The following is a 20,313-nucleotide window of genomic DNA, read 5'->3' as shown; positions in this document are numbered from 1 at the left end:
CCTCCCTCATCCATTCTTTTCCTAGGCTGCAGCAATAACATGCTTTTATTCTTTCCTTTTGACTGCCAGGGCCTTAAACTAATTATTAATTGAGAATGTATCTAAAGGATCTGAATGAGAAAGTTGGAATTAACCCAACCACCTCTTTCCCACTTTTATTTTGCATACTCTAACACTAGATCTACCTGTTAGTACTGCTAAAAGCAGCAAATGCATTATTTTCCTTTCAAAGGCAAGTTTTCTAGCTGTTTGGACAAAAATACGTAACAATGAAAAACAACGTGGAACAAAGCAAGTACTTGGAAAAGACCTCGGCTTTGAGTGACAGCCATTAGCAACCAAGCTGCCTACAGATAAAATTCTCTCAACAACTTCGCTGTCCTGCAGGAAAATCCTGCAGCAGAGGGCATCCTACGTTTGGGAAATCAGACAACTGACACTTCATCAGAAGACTTGTCCTTTAAAGAGGGTAGAAAGGCATGACCTTACACTGCCTGCTAGTGCAGAGCTGGCTGGTTGTACAACACCGACTCATCTTGTTTCCAGTTGCTAAATTACATTAAAGGACAGCTAAAAATATATTAAATATTTTCCTATTACTTTTCCATGCAAGCAACTGCTGTAGTGACAACAAGAGCGATGTCCAGGCAAAAGCTTAGTAACGCAGAGAGGTGGGGGGAGGTCCAGAAATCCTTTTAACGCGTTCCAGATCAATAATGTAACATTAGGACTGCAAATGCAGATATAATTTTAACTGTTGTAAGAAAAAGAACTGATGCATTTCTAATGATCAAAACAGGAAAACTTTTACAGTTCCCAAAAAGGTCAAACAGATCTGAGCTGTAGTTTTACCTCACTCCCACCCCAAATTTTTGCCCTTTTTTTCTTCCAAAATACAGTAAAATTTAGCCAGTCTACACGAGATACACAACACACTACATCCTGACATCTTGATACCGATATGCCCCATCTTCCCTGCTAGAAATTACCCACAAAACAAAACAAAACAAAACAAGGAAGACCCGTTTGAAACACCTGACTATCAACGTTTAAAACACTTTGTGACAAAAATGAAAGCCTTAATTGATTAATGATCTCAAGGTCTCTATCGCCATCTAGTGAAAACTCACTCCCATTACTACACTGTCCACGTAAATTTCACCTCGTTCACTGGAATGACTCACACTAACCTCTCTCTCTACTGGATCCAGCCTACATATGGCCAGAGTTGTAAGGCTTTGCTTCATTTCTATTGAGTGTCTTAAGGTAAATAAAGGTCAGGCATCAGCTCATCTCTCGCCAAGGCTGATTGAAGAGAACTGAACTCTTACAGATTACACTCTTGTCATGGCACTATGATCAAGCTTTTTTATAAACGGCATTTCCACATCACACATGTTCACTTCCTTTTGATGGCACATGTAGTAAGTTACACACTAGTCCAGCTATAAAAGTTTTTAACATGACCGTGTGTAATTACAAGAACTTTTAGTCACCATAAGGAACCCCATGGCAGCTCCACTACTTCTAGTACATTGACATTGCCAACCACAGAGAATTTACAGTGCACACAGCACTCAGCATCAGACACTTGCAGTACTCAGTCTTCCTACAGGTTCAGTGAAAAGGTCTTTAGTACACGCAGTCAGAAGGCAGCAATTTACAGATGTCATCAAAACTCATTCTCTCTCAGCTGTGTTAAAACTTAAGAACTTCAACTTGAAATATGTATTTCCCACTTACAATTATTCTGCTAAGACTTGTGATTGAACTGTAATTGTATTAGTGCAAATATTAAGTTCAGTTTTCAATCCACATAGTATTTTTCCCACTTAGACATCTATAAGAAGCCTACCTGCGCTTGTTCAGGTATCCTCCAGAGCAATAAACAAAATAATACATTTTTAAGAAGTATCAATTACTGACCACTAGAAAAGGCCATTTAAATTTAGATGAATAACATCCTTCCATAATAGGTCTTTTTTAATTAACCTTTTTGTATAGAGAACCAAAATCTCCCAATACTTAATATTCACCTCTTTCGTATCAGCATTTATAGTAAGACGAAACCTATGAACAGAAAGAATAATATAAAATTTTATAGTAGACTAAACATTTCAACATAAAACCCCCAGAACCCTAAGAAGTCTTCTTGTGTCATCTTTTATGGTAAAAACAACTACTCAAGAAATAAGGAATAAAGCTGTATCTGTTTACTAACTACCTACCTAAAACCCCAAGTTTTCAGAACAGAGCACATACAGTGTATTGCATAAGAATCTGTCATACTTACATAGAAGCACTAAACTACAGCTCATCCTGAAAAATTACCAAATTTTCAAAAAGTTTGTTATCTCCACAGTATCCAGAGTAATGAATACTAATCTACCTCAAAGAATGGGGGAAAAAAGATATAGTTTTAGCTCTACAGGAGGAGCTGCACTGCACCAAAGAGGCCTACCAAAGACAGTAGTGCCCCACCGAGCTCAGCTCTAGTGCTGCCAGATGTAGACTTGCTCCCACAGACTTTCATTGGCATCTCTCTGTTGTGCTCCCAGCAGCCCCATTTCAAGGGGAACTTTAGACCTGCACTGGGTAAAAGACACTTTCAGGCAACACTGTGCCACAGCATTAAGTTTTTCTCAAAACTCAGAGCAGCTACAAAACTGGAGATTCAAATGTGCACAAAGGCTTGGCAGAAGCAAGCTCAGGTCTAGCACCACCAGAACTGGAGAGGCAAGAAATCCCTTCCAACCAAAAATTAACTATGTAAGAGAAAGTGTCTCAAAGTGCTCCCTATCCCATCCTGTACCACCTATTTAGGATCTTCCCATTCCACCACCTCTTTGGAACATAACACAGGAACACCAAAATTTCATGCACCATTATCTCATAACAGATAACTGAGAATAAACTGTATGTGAAATAAAAAGTACTGTGTCGTCCCCCCCAAACGGAGGCCAAAAGCTCAAGCACCCATACAATACCAAGTTTGTATGTGACAGCTGCTCTGTATGACTAATGGAGATCATAAAACCCCCAAAAAGTCAAATTCATGACTTGTAAAAAACTGCTAGAAAATACAGAATCATACAATTGTTAGGGTTGGAAGAGACCCTAGGATCATCTAGCTCCAACCCCCTGCCATGGGCAGGGCACCTCACACTAGACCATGTTGCCCAATGCTCTGTCCAACCTGGCCTTGAACACTGCCTTGAACACATAAAGCTATGATACTCAGCTGCTTTTCATATCAACCTTGTAGACAAATCAGAATTTTACAAGCAACACCAACAAAAAAACACAGTACTTCCTTAAAAGAAACATCAACTTCTGAATTCACACCAATGAACAGCACATTTACAGTTATCACACCTGAGAATTATTTCCTAGTGTGTAAGGCTAACATCCTGGTGACATAAACTGGGAGGATATCAAACACAGGGCTGTCTCTAGAGACCTGTTTAGACAGAATGACTTTTAAAAACAGAGATGTGCTATCAGAAACAAAATGCCCCTATGCACATCAGCTGGGGGCTGTAAATGGACCTTCAGCACACTGGTAGTTTATAGCTGGGAAAGCTGTGACCTCACATCACAGGAAGTGCCTCTAGACACAGACATGAACTCATTCATCTCCCTGCTCAATTAAAAGGCTGACCAGCCATCCTGTCACATCTGCTCTTGGCACCTTTGCAAATTCCTGCCTGATATTCTCTTCTATAAAAAATTAATATGAAGCATAATGAAAAATTGTGTTTTAAAACACTGTATCAGTGGCACATTTTGGATCTTTAATGATTACTTTTCCCACTAGGACCAAACTGATGTGATCCACATTCAGCTGCCATGCTAACCAAAAGCAAGAGTAGTTTTACCTACAGAGTTAACAGCAACTCTTAAAATCTGGCCTCTTGAGGCTAATGCAAAGCTTCACTTTAAGGAACAGTTTCTGAAAATAAGACCCTGATATACAATTCATTGTCATCACGTGATTAATTAGCCCTGTTATAAACTTCAGTGTTTCAGGAACTCAGCATACCAGTGCACAGGACAGTCTGGCCAAAGACAATCTCATCCAAAGCTGAGGCATACCACCAAATCAAAGACTGACCCATCAAGCAGAACTGGAAATTCATAGAAAATGTTAAAGTGGCCTTGATTTTTCCTGTCACCATCATTTGGTCCATTAAAACTAAGCAGTTCAATGCAAAACATGGTTCTAGCTAAAGCCTCAACTTGTACTTTGAGACATCCTTTTCTAGACATCAGCTTCATTTTTTACAACTTCTGCAGTAAAAAAAAAGATACAGAAACGGTTCTGAAAGGAAAAGTAGTTTCAAAACCAGGACCCTCCCCCTATTCAATTAAAAAGTAGATGGCTTAAATTCACCTTTTTTGCATGTGTCTATAACCTGTTTAATGACTTACCTCTCTCCCTTTATGTGTCACCAAAGCAGCCAAAGGCTTGGCATAGAATCTGCTGTAGGAAAATCCCAGGCAGCCATACATACTGTTAGCAGTGAGTTTCAAAGCTTTCTGTCTTATATCATACTGAAACGAAACATAACCAGCAAAAATGATACAGCCACAGCCAACACAGAACAGAACTTAATGTTCACAATTACATTCACAGCTTTTTATATAGTCTGCAGCAATGATGGGCTACAAGTAAAGCACATTACAATCACTGCTCCCTACTAATCATCCCTATTCTGCAAGGCTGATCAGGGCACTTAAAGGGAATGGGAGGAAAATCAAAGGAGTTCTCTAAAACACACCTGTAAATAAAGGTCAGGATTTAAATCTGGCTGTTTCATTAACTGCTTAACTTGACGCCTTCTCTCCACCAGTTTCTTGATTTCTTTAGGCAAAATTCCCATTTCCAGAGATGGGTCCGGAAGCTCTGGAATTTCCTCCTCTTCTTCAACCTGTCAAAGGATCACCAGTGTTTATCATTTGTTTGCTTGAAGATTAGATTTTAATGTGTTAAGTGAAAAGCTTGGGGGAAAACACACAAACAAATCCACGCAGGTTGTATCTATTCCCTCAAACACCCAAAGCATAACTTAGAACAACCATGAGAGGTTTTCTGCAGTGTTTAACTATATTAATTAGTCCCTGCTAGGGGACTGGGACTAAGCTTGTCTCTGGGAGAAAGCCAAGACAGGCGGGGACCAGTACCAGGAAGATGTATTTGTTTTTTTAATGCATGTGTGTACTTTTTATATATACTATATATGTGTATACATATAAAAAAAACAGATAAATAAAGCACACACATTCTCTACTCTGAGGCATATATAGATAGATACGAAAATTAAAGAAAAGCACACACACAAGCAATTCCTTCCATGATGAAAATAAAACCATATCCTTTTTTTTTATTATCACATAAGTATTTTTGATGTTCAGAACTGTAAAATGGAGTGCATGTTCTGTGGAACTGATACTCTGAATAAGATACCTGGCCAAAGAGAAATCAATGTTAACAACAGAATGAAAACTCCACCCAAGCAACTCTTGATTATTGCAAAACAACCACCTAGCAGAAAGCACACTTTCTTCTTTCTAGCGTAACTGAACAGAATCCTTGGTCAGGAAAATTGGAAAGAAACTTCAAGCACCATGAAAGAGACAGAAACATACCATGAAAGGGCAACAGAGACACTATGAGGTTGGAAAATTTAGTAAGACAGTCTGGGAAGACCCACAACAAGAAATGCCACCAAAACCCAGCAAAATATCATTCCATGATAAAAATCAAAATGAGCTGCTTCAGTCTGAAGCACACCTAAGAAAGCAGGGTCAATCCACCAAGAGTTTGGAGAAACTTACTAACAGAGTTCCACATACTTTTTTCCTCATTTCTGCTATGGTACTGATATGTCAGTCCTTATGGGACTAAAACTATGTCCCATAACTACATATGCACAACATACTAATTCCAACCTGTGAACTGATACCAGTTAAAGCCTTAGGTTTAACCTTTAGACCTGACCAACTCACTGCTTCAGTTTACAGTGCAGCTCCAGCAACAACTGTGCCAGCACAGCTGATGAAATGAGAATAAGCAGCCAATGAGAATAAGCAGCCATGGATAAGCCATGGCCAACACAGCTGCTGAAAAATCAGTACATGGAACTACACCTTCAGGAGTTTTTTCAGTTATGCTTAATATAGTTTAATGCTGTACTAAACAGCTGGTCCCACAGTTGACATAGTCATAGTATCACCCCTTAACACACACCCTCAAGACAGATACAGAGTTTTCCTGACGTCTGATCAGGGTTGAGCTCAAATTGCATTCTTTCCCCCAGGCAGAAACGTAAGATTTGCATCAGGTATGTTTACATGGATTCTGTGGCACCTTAACTTTGCGAAGCCACTACCAAGTTAGGATGTAATTGGTCAATGGTCTCAAAAATAGCTAGGATAACCCACGGCTGGAAAGGGCCAACAGCCTCACTACAAATATTGTTTCATGAGGACAGCAAGATTTTACTTAGATGGGAGAGAACTTACCAAGATTCTGTAAAAGTATTACTGAAAGGAAGATGACAGACATATAATATTCAAAAAGTCCCAAAACAAAATTTACTGTGATACATCTTAAAAAGAATCACTTTTTTTTTAATATGCAAGAGGGAAAAAAAGCCCACAACATTTAACAGTGAAAGAAAACAGTTTCTTGCAAAGCTGATACACAGAAAACACGCTGAACCTAAGACAGTGTAACTTAAGTCACAAGTTAAAACACACAAACCTCTGCCTTTTTCTGTGCTTCTGATGACAGTCGCTGCACTGTGGTAAAGCAGATGTTGAACTCCTGGATAATTGATGGGTACAAGCTGTTGAAGTCGAGAAGCAAAATAAACTTGTCATAAAAACCTAAAACAGAGTTTAAAACAAAAAGTCATAATTACTCAGCCTCCCTAAGGACTTCATCCAACTCTACAATTAATATTTAAGTGATAGTAATATATTGTACCACATTCCAGTATTTAAATCCCTTAAAGTAGCTGTTGAGATGCAGCAATACCCATTATAAAAAGCTGTCAGAAGTGGAACGATCCAACCCCATTAACTCACCAGAGTTGAACAGATAGCTTCTGTGTTACTATAGGACACTTGTACAGTTTTCCCCACATAGAGGAGAAACTGAAAGAAAACTTATGTGTCCATCAGAAAATCATACACAGATACACAAACCTAATTCCCTGCACGACCTTTGCACAAAAAGTTAAGGAAAAACTGTCCCAAGAATAAGTAATTCCACAATCAATGTTGGGAATTTTCTTTCATGCAACAATCCCCTCCCCAGCCCCCTGCCCCAAGCCACCACACCAAACTCCCTTAAGATACACAGATTACCCATTGCAATCTCTCTGTGTTAATATAACCTACCTGTCTCTAACTTCATAGAAGAAAATTGCCACATCTTACCGACTTTGGGATCCAAGACTAAGCCCCCAGCATATGCTGCTTTCTTTTTCCCTATCTTTGATTTATTCTGATCGTCAATATCTTCATCTTCATCCACCTACATTTGGCATTTAAAAAAGTCATTATCTAGTCTCTAAGATTTCTATACTTTGAAGGAGTCATTTTTGGCAAATCAAATATGAAATTGGGAGCCAGTGGATAGAATTACTTTTAAAATACATGCAAAACACGGTGTTTCCATTATGATCATTACTAAAGTTCTCTACATGTCGACACAGCATTAAAACCAACTCCTACAGGAACAAACTGCTACCAAGAGATTACAAAGACCCTAAGGAATTGTCATAATTCAACACTGCACTAGTATGCATTTTGTGGCTGGCTATGAAAGCCAACACTAGGGAAAAAATCAGCTCATGATCCAAAGGAAATACTATTGACCAGCTAAAATGTAGGTTTTGGAAATACAATGGCTGGGCTTTAATAAACCAAATAAAACCCTCATTTAACCCTAAATTCTGCTATTCATTTTGTTGCAGTAAGAATTTTTCTCCTACTTGTTCAATACTATTCTGAATCATTTAAAATTCCAGCACTGCTTTGATATAGCAAAACAATCAACAGAACTTACTGGTTTGGAATTTGCCACTGAACTTACTTAAAAGCAAAATATAGCGAAATACAAACAGATTCTCAAATTTTAATTTGTTTACTAACAAACTTACAGATATTTCTATAGATATTATTTACACTGGTATTATCCAAGGAAATTAAATATATTTTTTAATGCCTTTTATGTATTTTACCCACATTCTCAAATCACCCACTGTACAAACTATACTCAAAATACTGTTCATCAGCAAAATAACTGTAGGGTGTATGTGCACCCATTAAGCAACAGACTCAACCTTCTGCATTGTTTCCCTGTGCAGACAAGTACGCAGCTTATTTCAATTTTAAACTAAAAGAGCACCTGAGTTTCCACAGATCCGTGACACAATGGAAAAGATGTTATGCTGTCCCTTTAAACCATGTATTTCTCCATTATCAACTCAACAAAAAAAAAAAAAATTGAATTAATCATAAGCTGTACCATTAAGTTTAGGTGATACCCAACATGTTTGGGTTTTCCCTGCTCTCACAAAACAGTAATATGCAAAAAGAAGAATGTTTGGGGTTTTTTTTTTTCTTTTTAATAAAAATTCTTAGGAAGAGAAAAACTGGACCCACCAGGTTCTTCAGAGGCTTTTTAAACACTTGTTTGTCTGGCACTATGTAGTCCTTTTCGTGAAATGCATGAAGCAGCAAGAACTCGTTACGTTCAGATCGTCCACCCATCATTGTCCTCGACTATAGAGAGAGGTGGAAAAAGAATTCAAAGCAAAGCATAGAAAATACTCTCATACAGAAATAGACTAAGGAATGTCCTTCAACTATGTTTAAGCTCACCCAGCATTACCACTATTCTGTATCATCACCATGCACAAAACTCAAATATGACATGTTTAAGGAAGTTTTGCATTATTACTTAACTAGAACATTGAAATCAAACTCATCACAGCAAAAAACTTACAGCATCATGTATTCTCAGTTAGCGTTCAGAAGTTAAAACTAGTAAATCAAACACAGAAAACATGGAACTTCTTTGTGGGATAATGGAGAGGGCCAGAAAGTAATAAAAATGTACCATAACATTTCCAGATATATTTGTTATTTGAAGAGCCAGTGGCAGAACATTCAGCTCACACATGATCTGCAGAATGAACCTAGCATCTGTCCAGGTGTTTTCCAGCATAAACATTAAGCGAGGAGAATCACTGAGAAAAGAAGAGGGAAGGCATAGTAAAGCAAAATCAGCCTCCTTCGTCAAAGCTTCGGCCTACATGCTGTATGAAACATCTAGCACACTATTGTGTGGTATCTAGCACACTAGTGTTGAATTATATAGCATCTTTAAATTTTGGAAAACAAACAAAAACCCACACAATAACAAAACAAACCTTTCAAAAAAACCCAACAAACCCAAAACTCATGCCTGTATATCCTATTAGTGTATATAAACCAATGCTCCCACAAATCAATTTGCTTTGCACATAATAAGCCACCAGTCACAAGTAGTTTGAAGCATTATAAACTACTGTTATTTTACTTTTCAAACACCAATACGCTAAATCAGCATCTCCATATTCAAATAAACAAGCATGACATTGTATAGTGTGAAACTCACTCCTCTACTTTCCTGCAAAGAATTAAAACCACAAATCAACAACATACCTGTACATATTCCAAATTTCCTCTGGTAGAATTGTTACCCTCTCTTTTTTCAAGATCTGATGAACTAGTTCAGACAAATGGTAACTTTTGCAACGAATTAATTCTTTAGCAGAAATTTCTACATCACAGATCATTCGACCGCAGGCAGCATTCCTTTCAGCAAACCCTCCTCGACCCTTAACCATAACACACAAGGAGAGAAAAACCCAAACAAAATGAAACATACAAACATTAGTGAAAAATATCTATCCAAAATATAAGCTTATAGGATTCAGTCAAGTCAGTTGGTGTCCTGGGTCCAGCAGCATTAAATATTCTAAAACTTTAATTTCTCTACTAAACATGGCTAATACTCAAGCTTTATAACTGCGCCCTAATAATGGTACCTTTCAGTATATATGGATATTAAGCAGTAGTTATTTAACTATCATTACTAGTTAGACCTTAATTCTTAAACCACCATGCATTTTTTTTTTTTCATAATTAAATAGTCTCAACAAGAACATGTGTTTGGATTTTGGTTTTTGTCCAAGCATATTTTTTGTACTAACAGGAGGACAAAAAAAGTCATAGAACAAATCATGCACAGATATTCATCTTGGCCTCTAGGAAGGACAGGAACAGGCCAGAATCTGACCACGTTCAGCACTTCCAACACTCCAAGCCTCACGCATTGTCCTCTGAATAAATACATACTAAGAATTACGGAATTATTAACTCAGCAGGTCTCTATGGAATGATTCACCTATCAATCCAAATTACATTTTCTCATTTTACAGTTGCAGCAATGCTGTTACAGTAAAGACTATTGCAATTAATTTGTCATTATCATCATCTAGTTCAGATACGTAAACTAAATTAGCCTAACTTGAAAATCAGTTTAGCCTATTACTATAATAAAAGTCATATAAACATTCATCATTTCTGATCCAGGACACGTGAAATTCAGCATGACCAGCAGTCAAAATACATCAGTGCCACATTCACAATTCCTCAGCAAAATTAATTTATTTTTAATCACATGCAACATAAAGGGGTTTGAAAGAATTGAGCAGTCTTATTACCCCAAGCTTTGGCATATTAGACCTCCTCAGTCGACCTATCTTGGACCAGTGAGGGACTTTGCACACATTAATTCTTTGAAGCAGCACTTCCAGATCAAATCCATAAATATTATGACCCTTGCAGCAGAAAAAATAACAAAAAAAGGTTACAACAAATGCAAATTGAAAGACTTACTTTCCCACACTCAGCAGCCTTTGCCCTTTGTGATTTTTCCAACTAATTGATGGCATTATCTCTCTCATAGAAAGCACTTTTTAGAAGAACATTCATCAACAGTACTCATTAGTCTTAACACTAACAATGCTGTTCAGAACACCAAAATCAGCTGTGTAACTGGGTTACAGCACACACAATTGAGGTTTATGCTTTGATAAGACAGATTAGGATTTAAAGCTTTTTAGAAAAAAATAAACCAAAACACAACAAACATTATCTATATAGCATATAAATTTAGCTACGAGTTTTCTTCCATGAAAGCCTCAATATTGACATTAAAATGGTGTTAATTTTTTCCTTTGATACAACAGGCATAGCTGTTAAATCTGGATAGGAAGACATTGCAACCATTTACATATCACAGAAGCATAGAATGATTTGGGTTGGAAAGGACCTTAAGATCATCTAGTTCCAACCCCCCTGCCATGGGCAGGGGCACCTTCCACTAGACCAGGTTGCTCAAGGCCTCATCCAGTCTGGCCTTGAACACTGCCAAGGATGGAGCATTCACAACTTCTCTGGGCAACTTGTTTCAGTACCTCACCAGCCTCAGAGTGAAGAATTTCTTCCCATCAAAGTACTCCAGCAATATTTGCAAAGTTTAAACAATTCTGAAGATACTGATGACACTGGTCTGTAACCTCAACTGTAAACAAAATCCTACAAAGAATCAGAATCACAGAATGAGCCTACATGGGCCAGTCAGTCCATGCAGACTGCATGTCAGACCTGCAGTCAGGAACTGCAGGCTCACTGTATCAGATACACCTGTGTAGTGTAATGCTGTACTATAGAAGAAGCTCCCTGAAATCATCAGCAGCATTACAGCCATAGCTACAATGATATAGCTTGCTTTTCAACAGCACTAAATAAACCAGGTGCAAACTAAACTGCACTAACACAGCTCTGCTGGTTTTAGCATCAGAGATCTCATACCTCTACTACTGGCATTTTCAATTTAAAACTACTGGCTGCAGTGTTTCGCCTCATTCCTTCTCACAACCACCAGGAAGCTGAGCCCACAGGACAAATACCAGATTCCAGCCACAGTGAGCTGAAAAACATCAGGAACCTGACTGTTCATTCCATCCTATTCCCACCACTTAATTATTTGTATTTACCTACAGAAGAGTAACAAGTTGCACATAACCAACCTCAGATCTATAACCAACTCTAAATTGTCTCCAAAATTTCATTAATGGAATGACTGTCCATTAATTTAACAAAAATGAGTAATTATAATAAACCCTCAGCTGCCAATACAGTAGAAAACATTATAGTTATTACAAAACTGCTAAGATCCTGTGGATTTATACAGGTTATCATTTTGATTTACAACATAAAACACAATCTAAAAGTGACACAAATTATATGAGCATCTGAACTGAAACAGACTCTTAAGTATACCAAGAGCTCCAATTTTTCTAGAAAATCACAAGGTTTTTTTTGTCGTGTTTTGCCTTGAGTAATGAAAAAAAATATTTGTTTTATATACACTGGAAATACTGCCTATTTCAGGTATTATGGGAAATAATAGGATGTATAAAATCCTGTGAGGGGAAAATTCTGTATCACCTTTGTATCAAAATATACCTGCTGTCTTATAAGCAAATTCAGTTCATAAGGCAGTCTAAGATAAACATTAAAAAATTATAAGGGGACAAAAGGAAAACAATAAAGCTGACCAGCTGACACTGTGCTTTAATTTAACTGACAAAGTCTCAGATCTACTCACCACAACAACATCTGGGTCAATTTTGTGAATCTTTGCAAGGAAAAATCCCAGCAGTGTTCTCTCTGTTGCAGCAATTTCTATTTTAGCATTCTAAAAGAAACAAGAGAACACCTGATTTCAATGACCCAATAAGCTTAAAATGGAAACATCTCCTTTCCCCTACTTGTTACTAGACAATAATAAAGCACCACAGAGTTTTCCCTTTCCTTCTGTAATTCAAGGAATTTTGTTCGCACTCCCACAGACATAGAAAGCTTTACTCAGAGGCTTTTTTTCCATTTTGCTTTTGTATGCAGGTGTCTAGTGATATTTTAAGAATCAAGCACACCAGGAAAATGCTCCATGTGCATCCTCCACTCACATGCTTAAGAGCATACAGAAAGAGGAAAACAAAAATAGGTTACTTTATTATTCTGTCAGCAATCCCAGTACCCTTTAGAATGTCTTCTGAATTCTGACAGACTTTACTCTCCAAGGAAAGAAGAAACAAACTTCCCCAGTTTACTATGAGTATACAGTCAGGTATAATGAAAAGAAATGACAATTTTAGCCTCTTTGCAAAGCCTTTCCAGTTCTTTTGTCTAACACTCCATCTATTTTATGACCATGGGTAGAAGCAATACTGAACCACACAGACACACCCCTCTGCTTTTACAAGCAGCACAGAATGAATACCTGAATTTAGGTCTGCAGGGTGGAAAACTAATGAAATGATCATACCATTCCTTTGAATATTTCTCTTACATAATATACCCAAAGCAACATGAAGTTCACATTTTAAAAGGAAATGCAATCAGAAGGCTAACAAAATGAACCTACCTTCCTTTTGATAACTTCTTTGAAGTCATAAGGAAAAATGCAATCAGTTGGTTTGGAAACAACTGCAAAAGAAGTTACATTTGTTCTTACATACAAATCCTTAATTATACCTTCCCCATAAGCATTCATTCACAAAACAGGGAGTTAAGGAAAACTAACCTCTAATTCTAAAATGCTAGCCTTATGTGAATATTTGTTTTAAAAACTGATTAATAAAGCATTAAACAACTGTAATAATTCATAATTATGAATTCATAATTAATAATAACTACGGCCCTCCACTTCCAAAGAACATGTTCTCACAAGGATTCAGCACTCTTTCAACTGAGTTCTGAATCTCAAGGTTTAGCTGATCTTAATAAACTTGTTTATAAATAAATATGACTTGTTTACTTTTAAAATTCTGTTCAGAAGATCTAAAAATAACTAAGTGGCAGTAAATCAATGGTCGAAGTAATCCAAGAGAACCCATGATGACGTAAAACCAATAAAAATGATAGGGAACTGCATAGAGCAGGTTACTTCATCTTGAAGATTTCTTTCAATAAAGTCTTCAACAAAATGTCAGTAACCAGGGAAGTTAAAAACGGGGAGAAAAGCCTGCTTGGGAAGTGAAACTTTGCTATTTACTTATGTCGTGGTTTAAACATCGGCTTCACCAACACTGTTCTCAAACTAGAAGTCAAAACACAGCACTGCACCAGTTAACACAAAGGAAAAACATGACTGCTACTGCTGAACCCAGGACAACTTATTCTAAGCTATTACTGCTGGAGTGACAGAGACCAAAGAAAGTAAACAACCAAAAACCACACAAACTCCCCCACCACGACCACAAACAACCCACAACCAAAAGCCACGACAAAAGAAAACTTCAGAATGAATTATTTTTCTATTCCTAAACTGTTCCATGTACATACCACAGAAGTGTGTCTGAAAAGGAGTCTGAGGTGGAGCCTTATCCAAAGGAAATTTCTGATGAATCAGAGATGCAAGAGCCACTATCTATAGCAAGGGGATACAGAACACGCAACTTCATAAACTTAACTACTGGCAAACCCCATTTTTCCCTCCCCTCCATTTTTTTGTTTCCTCACATATTTTCTCTTGTTTCTACAAAAGATCTTCTTTTACAAATATAAAGAGTAAAAAAGAAGAAAAATTATCAAATTATACCAAATAAAATAAGCAGAACTTACTCCTAAACAATTATCTTAGACATTTGAGAAGGAAAATAATTCCTTTGGGAAACTGCTTTTATCAAATTTTGTTCTGAATCTGAAAAGACCATACAATTTAAAGGATCCTCCATAAAGTGCAGGGGAGATGTGAGAAAGGCAGGACATGCAGAGAAGCCTTGCCTCCAGAAGGGCTGTAGCTGAGCAAGCAGTCAAGATTGCCAAGCCAAGAGGTTTGAGCATTTAGAAGGTATTAGCTTCTAAATTACTGATGCTTCTGCTTGCTTTGCTTGGCAGGAATGTCCTGGCTCCCCAGACACTGGTCAGGAAAACCCAACAGGAAACAAAGCAGTCAGACTGCCATTAAATTAGCCAGAAACAACTATCCTATCCTATTAGTGAATACTAAAACCCTTCCTTAGCTAGGGGAACTTAGGCACCTTTATCTGTTTTTCGAAGTAACTATAATTCGTAATCTGCAGTCCACAACTGAGAATGGCCACCTACATTTCTCCTCTGAGAAAATGAAAAATATTACAGCAGAGTAGCAGATGCCATAAGATTTAGACCAATTTCTGACTCTATTTCCAAATCTATTTTATCAGCAGAAAAAAATGGTCATTTTATCTAGAACCTACGATTAGCACTACCAGAAAAAAATAGTAATTCATTAACAGCTGTTCTGGGACAGTCTCATTTATAGCTGTTATGCACAGCAGATGAAATAGAAGGCTTGGAAAAAATACGTAGGATCTGCTGTCACAGTAAATATTCTCACCAAAAAGCCCCCCTGAATCCACACTTGTCATGCTAGTAAGAGCCCAGTGAAAATTTCTTTGAAAAGCCTGAAGCCCATACAAGTTTATTCAACAGTAAATATAGTTAGATATGTTTTATCAGGTGAAGTTCTTCCAGGCTTTAGAAAATTTTTAGTATATGCCAAAGAACAAAACCAAACCAAACCAAAATGAGAGCAGATTACATACCTCATTCTGATGAGTCTTTGGGTTCTGAGTTGTCTTCATGCTAAAGGACATGACCACAAGAGGAGGAGGAGGAGAAATATCTTTAACCACATTCACCAAGCCAGGCTTCATGGCCACAGCTTCCACCTTACACCAGCTGACCAACTGATTTGAAGGCTCTGAGGACAAAACATGAACCACCTTCATTTTTCTGGGATCCATAAATAAGGCTTCTCTAATGGCAATCTTCCACAGAGCATATCCTTTTAATGTGCTGCCCTTGTGGGATAGTACAAGATCTAGACTAATCCTAATCTAAACTAATCAATTTTTGGTAACTCCCTCTGGGCCCTGACTCCCCAGTCAGCAGCCTAGTCATACCAGGGGCTCTAACATATGCAATATGGAATATGCAGCACACATTGAATAGAGGGCTCTAACCAAGCCAAAATAAGACAGCGTAACTACCTGTAAGTGGTGCATGCCCATTCATGAGGCAGAAGAGATTTCAAACTTGTCTAAGTGACAGAAAAAATAACAACAACAAACACACACACAAACAAAAGAGCCATCTAGCAGCGGTTTGTTCTTATAAAGATACATTTTCAGAAAAACCATGAATCTTAAGTTACCAAGAGAAGAAAGAGTGATACCTTTCTAGAAAACTAACTTTATGTGGCTTTAGGGCATGCACCTGCTAGGCACTGCATGGTTCCCTCTCACTGACATTCCAATTTATAATCTCATCTGTACAATGTGCAACTCTATATGGATAGAGCTCTCAAAAAATAAAGGAAGAGCAAGTTACAATTTGTACTAATAATGAAAATTAAACAGATAAATTTCAAGGTCAATTTACAAAATTACAATTTATCAGTACAATTTCAATTTCCCCTCATCCCTCTGATCTATAATTATGTGTGTTTTCCTGCAACCAAGTATTTCACATGCAAACCACCATACGTGGATTTTTTATTTCCAGCCAGCATGGTCCTTTGATCTTCCTACTCATCAAGAGAAGTTCCAGGCTAGAGGTGTTGGTTCCAAAGACATGGGAAAACGTTTGTCCTTTCAGATCTTGGGGAAGCCGAGGGCAATCAGCCTAACAAGTAACAGAAAGCAGCAAGTCATTTCACCCCACAGAAGACTACAATATAGACACACTATATTCAGGCAACACCTTAACAAAACTACACAATACCCAAAATCACTGTAATTTCCCACAAGCAGATCCTTAACCCATAATATCTTACAGTAATTGAATAAATTATACTACTGACTCAACTTAAACAGGTGCATAACAAAATCAGGACAGTAATGTAAAAATGCACTGAAGCTAAAGTTCTTCATCCATACTGGATGCACGACAGAAATATTATCATCAGCCAAGACTACAACAATGTTCAGTGACCATTTTAATACAGAAACTGCTCATGTTGTCAACTTAATTAGACAGTTACATCTTTAATCTTGTCTGTCATATAAACACTGGATACAGTGCTTCTGCACAGTGACATTAAAATTTGAGACAGAAAGCAAATCTCTATAGGATGCTGCTTTTGCACCTAGAGCTAGTATTAAGAAAATGGTTTAAAAAGGCATTATCCCAGCAACTGCCCCCAAGAGGTTCAAGACTGCTGAAGTCCTTGCATATGAAACCAAATCAAGTATTTTTGCTAATGAATAACAGTTAGTGATGTTCTTATGGGATTATTTTGTTCCATCTTTGCTGCTCAATTTTAAAGCTCTTCAACAAATCTTTCTCAACCAGCTGCTATTTGCAAGAGCCATACAAGCAGAGATAACAGCTGTATTCCGGACATGGATTAAAAAAAAAAAAAAAAAACAAAATATATAAGGGTAGTAAGTTAAAATATCTTAATACTTTGGGCCCTGAGCCAGTACAGCTAAAGGGCTGTTTAGCCAGTATCAACCGATTCAGTGGTAAGGTAATATAAAATAAGGCAGGATAATTGGGAATATACATTGTTGTAAATCAATAAGCCAATTCTAATCGGGGAAGAAGGTGGGAGGAATGCAGTAGTTGTAGGAAGTATTTTTTCCTCCTCATGCTTTATTTACACAAACAGAGCCAACACTAACAAATAAGTGTTACAGGCTGCCTGGTAATGAACTGTTTTTGTTAAGGACTAACCAAGGTACAAATGATAGACTTCTAATTACAAGACAATGAGCAACTAACTACCCACTGTAACAGAGGTACAGACATTAGCTACTGAAGATCAAATCAAATAAAATTATTAATTGGGTAAGAAAGCAGGCTATGGTCTTTCATCAGATTAACTATACTTACCGAATATTTAATTTCCAAATATTCAGATTTTGCTGGAACATCGGGGATCTCAAAAGCATAGTATTTTTCCACTTTCTATATAAAACAAAAATATTTTTTCAGTATCTCCCAACTGAATATTTATTCTGTCCAATAAGAGAGCTAATGAAAAATGCCAGCCAAAATACACATCCCAAATACCATGGGCTTGATCGTTTGTTACCAATTCTGCAACCCATTATAACCATCTAAAGATAGTAAGAACATTATAAGAATGTAGTAACAGTGCCTGTATTTAATCTCTTCAGGCTTTCTTAGCATAAAGAGTTTCTACAGAATTGACTTACAAGTAAAGTAACCATTACAAAACAAAAATTATACAAGCTTAATAGCTAAGGAACGCTGTAAATTCACCAGCTTCAGAGATGCTCACGAGAACTGGTGGTTGCATCCCACCACAAAAATCATCAAATGAATGAGATGGAAAGGTATCTCCAAAGACTGTCTAGTACAGCTGCCTGTTCAGGGCTGGGTCACTTACAGAGGGTTTCTCAGGGCCCTCTCCAGTTAGGTTTTGAATATGCTCAGGGATGGAAACTTCAAAGCTTATCCAGGAGACCTGTGCCAGTGCCTACTCTCCCTTACAGTAAAAAAAAAGTGGTTTATGTTCTGACAATTTTTATGTGTTTCATATGCTCTTGTCCTCCACTGGGCACCAATGAGAAGAGTCCACCAGAGACATCTTTGCTCCTCCCTACACAACAACAATACTTCCATTGCCAATCCTTCACTCCAAACCTTCTCTTCTTCAGGCTGAATAGTCACAGTCTCAGCCTCTCCTCACATGATAGAGGCTCCAGGCCCTGTAATTATCTTTGTGGTCCTGTCCTGGACTTGCTCCAGTATGTGCGTACCTTTCTCTGTTTTTCAGTGTAGCCAGTTTTCAGTCCATCTCACTATCCAGTTACCTAGCCCATACTTCATCAGTTTGTCTTTGAAGATGCTATGGGAGACAGTGTTGAAAGCCATACTAAGGTCAAAATAAACAAAACCTGCTGTCCTCTTGTCCACCAAGTCCTTCATCTCTTCACAGAAGGCTACCAGTTTGATTAAACATTATTTTCCCTTTGTAAATCCACACCAAACACGTGATCACAAGTACCTTCTTGAGCTTTGTGTGTCTGTAAAACAGTTGTTGCTCCATCACCTTTTCCCAGGGCTTAAGGTGAGGCTGACCAGCCCCTAGTTCCCTGTAATCTCCTCATCCCTGTTCATCTTGAGGATAGCTTTGACACTTGCTTTTTTCCAGTCCTCGGGAACCTACTCCGATCAACATGACCTTTTAAAGATAATCAAGTATGGCCTCACAAAGACATTGGCCAGCTTCTTCTGCACTCATGGGTGCATTCCATCCAGTCCCATGCATGTGCATCTGTCCAATTAGTTTAAATGTTCCCTAACCTGATCCTTCTCCACCCAGGATGAGTCTTCTTTGCTTCAGGCTTTCCTTCTGGTCTCTTGGAGACAGGGGTTGCTGAAGGCTGGACTTGCCAATAAAGACCAAGGTGAAGGAGACACTGAGTATTTCTGTTTTTCCATGCCCTTCATCACCACATTCTCTGTCCCTTTCAGCAGCAGGCCCACATTAAGTTCCCCTAGTCCTCCTGTACCTATTGAAGCCTTTCCAACTGCTCTTTACCTCTCTTACCACTCTAGGTGGGCTTTGGGTTTCTTTTTTCCATCATGATGTCACCTCCATTAGTCTGCCCTATAATCCTGACCCACAAGCTCTTGGCGATGCTCTCTGGGCATGGCATCCATGGCAGGACTCCACGCATTCTCACTGCTCTGACATGTAAAAGGGATTCCCCCTCCTCTCCATCCCAGTCTGTCCTTTTGAACCACGCCCTAGCCCACCATGTGTCCGTGATCCTGGTAAGATCATAGCCCTGTAACTGCACACAGTTCCACCTTTTACACTTTTTCCACAGTTCCACTGCATGCTTTAGTGTACCAGCACTTCAGAGAGGCACCCAAGAGAGCTAATTTCCGAACCATCTGCCCATCATTTATTACATGCTTAGAACAGAATCATTTCTATGACAGTACTGTATTTTCATTGAGTGACTTGGCTTTTACTAGAAAGGAGTCAAGTTTATGTATCTCTAACAAAGATAGTTAAAGCCACCTCAAGTTCAGTACAATTTTACTGAAAGTATCACTTCTGCTTTCTTCAAGAACAGTAATGATTTTCTACAACATGCACAGCTTGACAGTTTCTAAGAATAACTACCTACAAACTCCAAATAACTACAATATCCT

The 20,313-nt window shown here is 38.0% G+C and overlaps 1 protein-coding gene and 1 non-coding gene across 3 annotated transcripts in view; both read right to left on the bottom strand.

The window, feature by feature from the left end:
* POLA1 (DNA polymerase alpha 1, catalytic subunit) overlaps positions 1-20,313 on the bottom strand; it is a 202,391-nt gene that overhangs the window by 160,427 nt on the left and 21,651 nt on the right. For both annotated transcript variants that reach the window (XM_057419462.1, XM_057419461.1), the window contains exons 13-26: positions 18,013-18,087; positions 16,662-16,800; positions 15,720-15,877; positions 14,476-14,560; positions 13,556-13,617; positions 12,737-12,826; positions 10,785-10,901; positions 9,721-9,896; positions 9,134-9,263; positions 8,677-8,796; positions 7,447-7,543; positions 6,767-6,891; positions 4,782-4,931; positions 4,432-4,554 (exon numbers count right to left, since the gene is read on the bottom strand). In XM_057419462.1, coding sequence (XP_057275445.1) covers positions 4,432-4,554; positions 4,782-4,931; positions 6,767-6,891; positions 7,447-7,543; positions 8,677-8,796; positions 9,134-9,263; positions 9,721-9,896; positions 10,785-10,901; positions 12,737-12,826; positions 13,556-13,617; positions 14,476-14,560; positions 15,720-15,877; positions 16,662-16,800; positions 18,013-18,087 — 1,647 coding nt within the window. The remainder of the gene's footprint in view (positions 1-4,431; positions 4,555-4,781; positions 4,932-6,766; positions 6,892-7,446; positions 7,544-8,676; positions 8,797-9,133; positions 9,264-9,720; positions 9,897-10,784; positions 10,902-12,736; positions 12,827-13,555; positions 13,618-14,475; positions 14,561-15,719; positions 15,878-16,661; positions 16,801-18,012; positions 18,088-20,313) is intronic.
* Positions 7,054-7,184, bottom strand: LOC130604815 (small Cajal body-specific RNA 24). Its single transcript, XR_008973539.1, has one exon. It is a non-coding gene; the product is annotated as a small Cajal body-specific RNA 24 (non-coding RNA).

The sequence above is a fragment of the Pezoporus wallicus genome, unplaced genomic scaffold (assembly GCF_028554395.1).
Source record: "Pezoporus wallicus isolate ANWC-B61680 ecotype Strahan unplaced genomic scaffold, APGP_CSIRO_Pwel_v1 contig_5767, whole genome shotgun sequence".
Taxonomy (NCBI): Eukaryota; Metazoa; Chordata; class Aves; order Psittaciformes; family Psittacidae; genus Pezoporus; species Pezoporus wallicus.
Note: the sequence above shows the minus strand (reverse complement) of the source record. Positions and strands in the feature narration are given on the sequence as shown.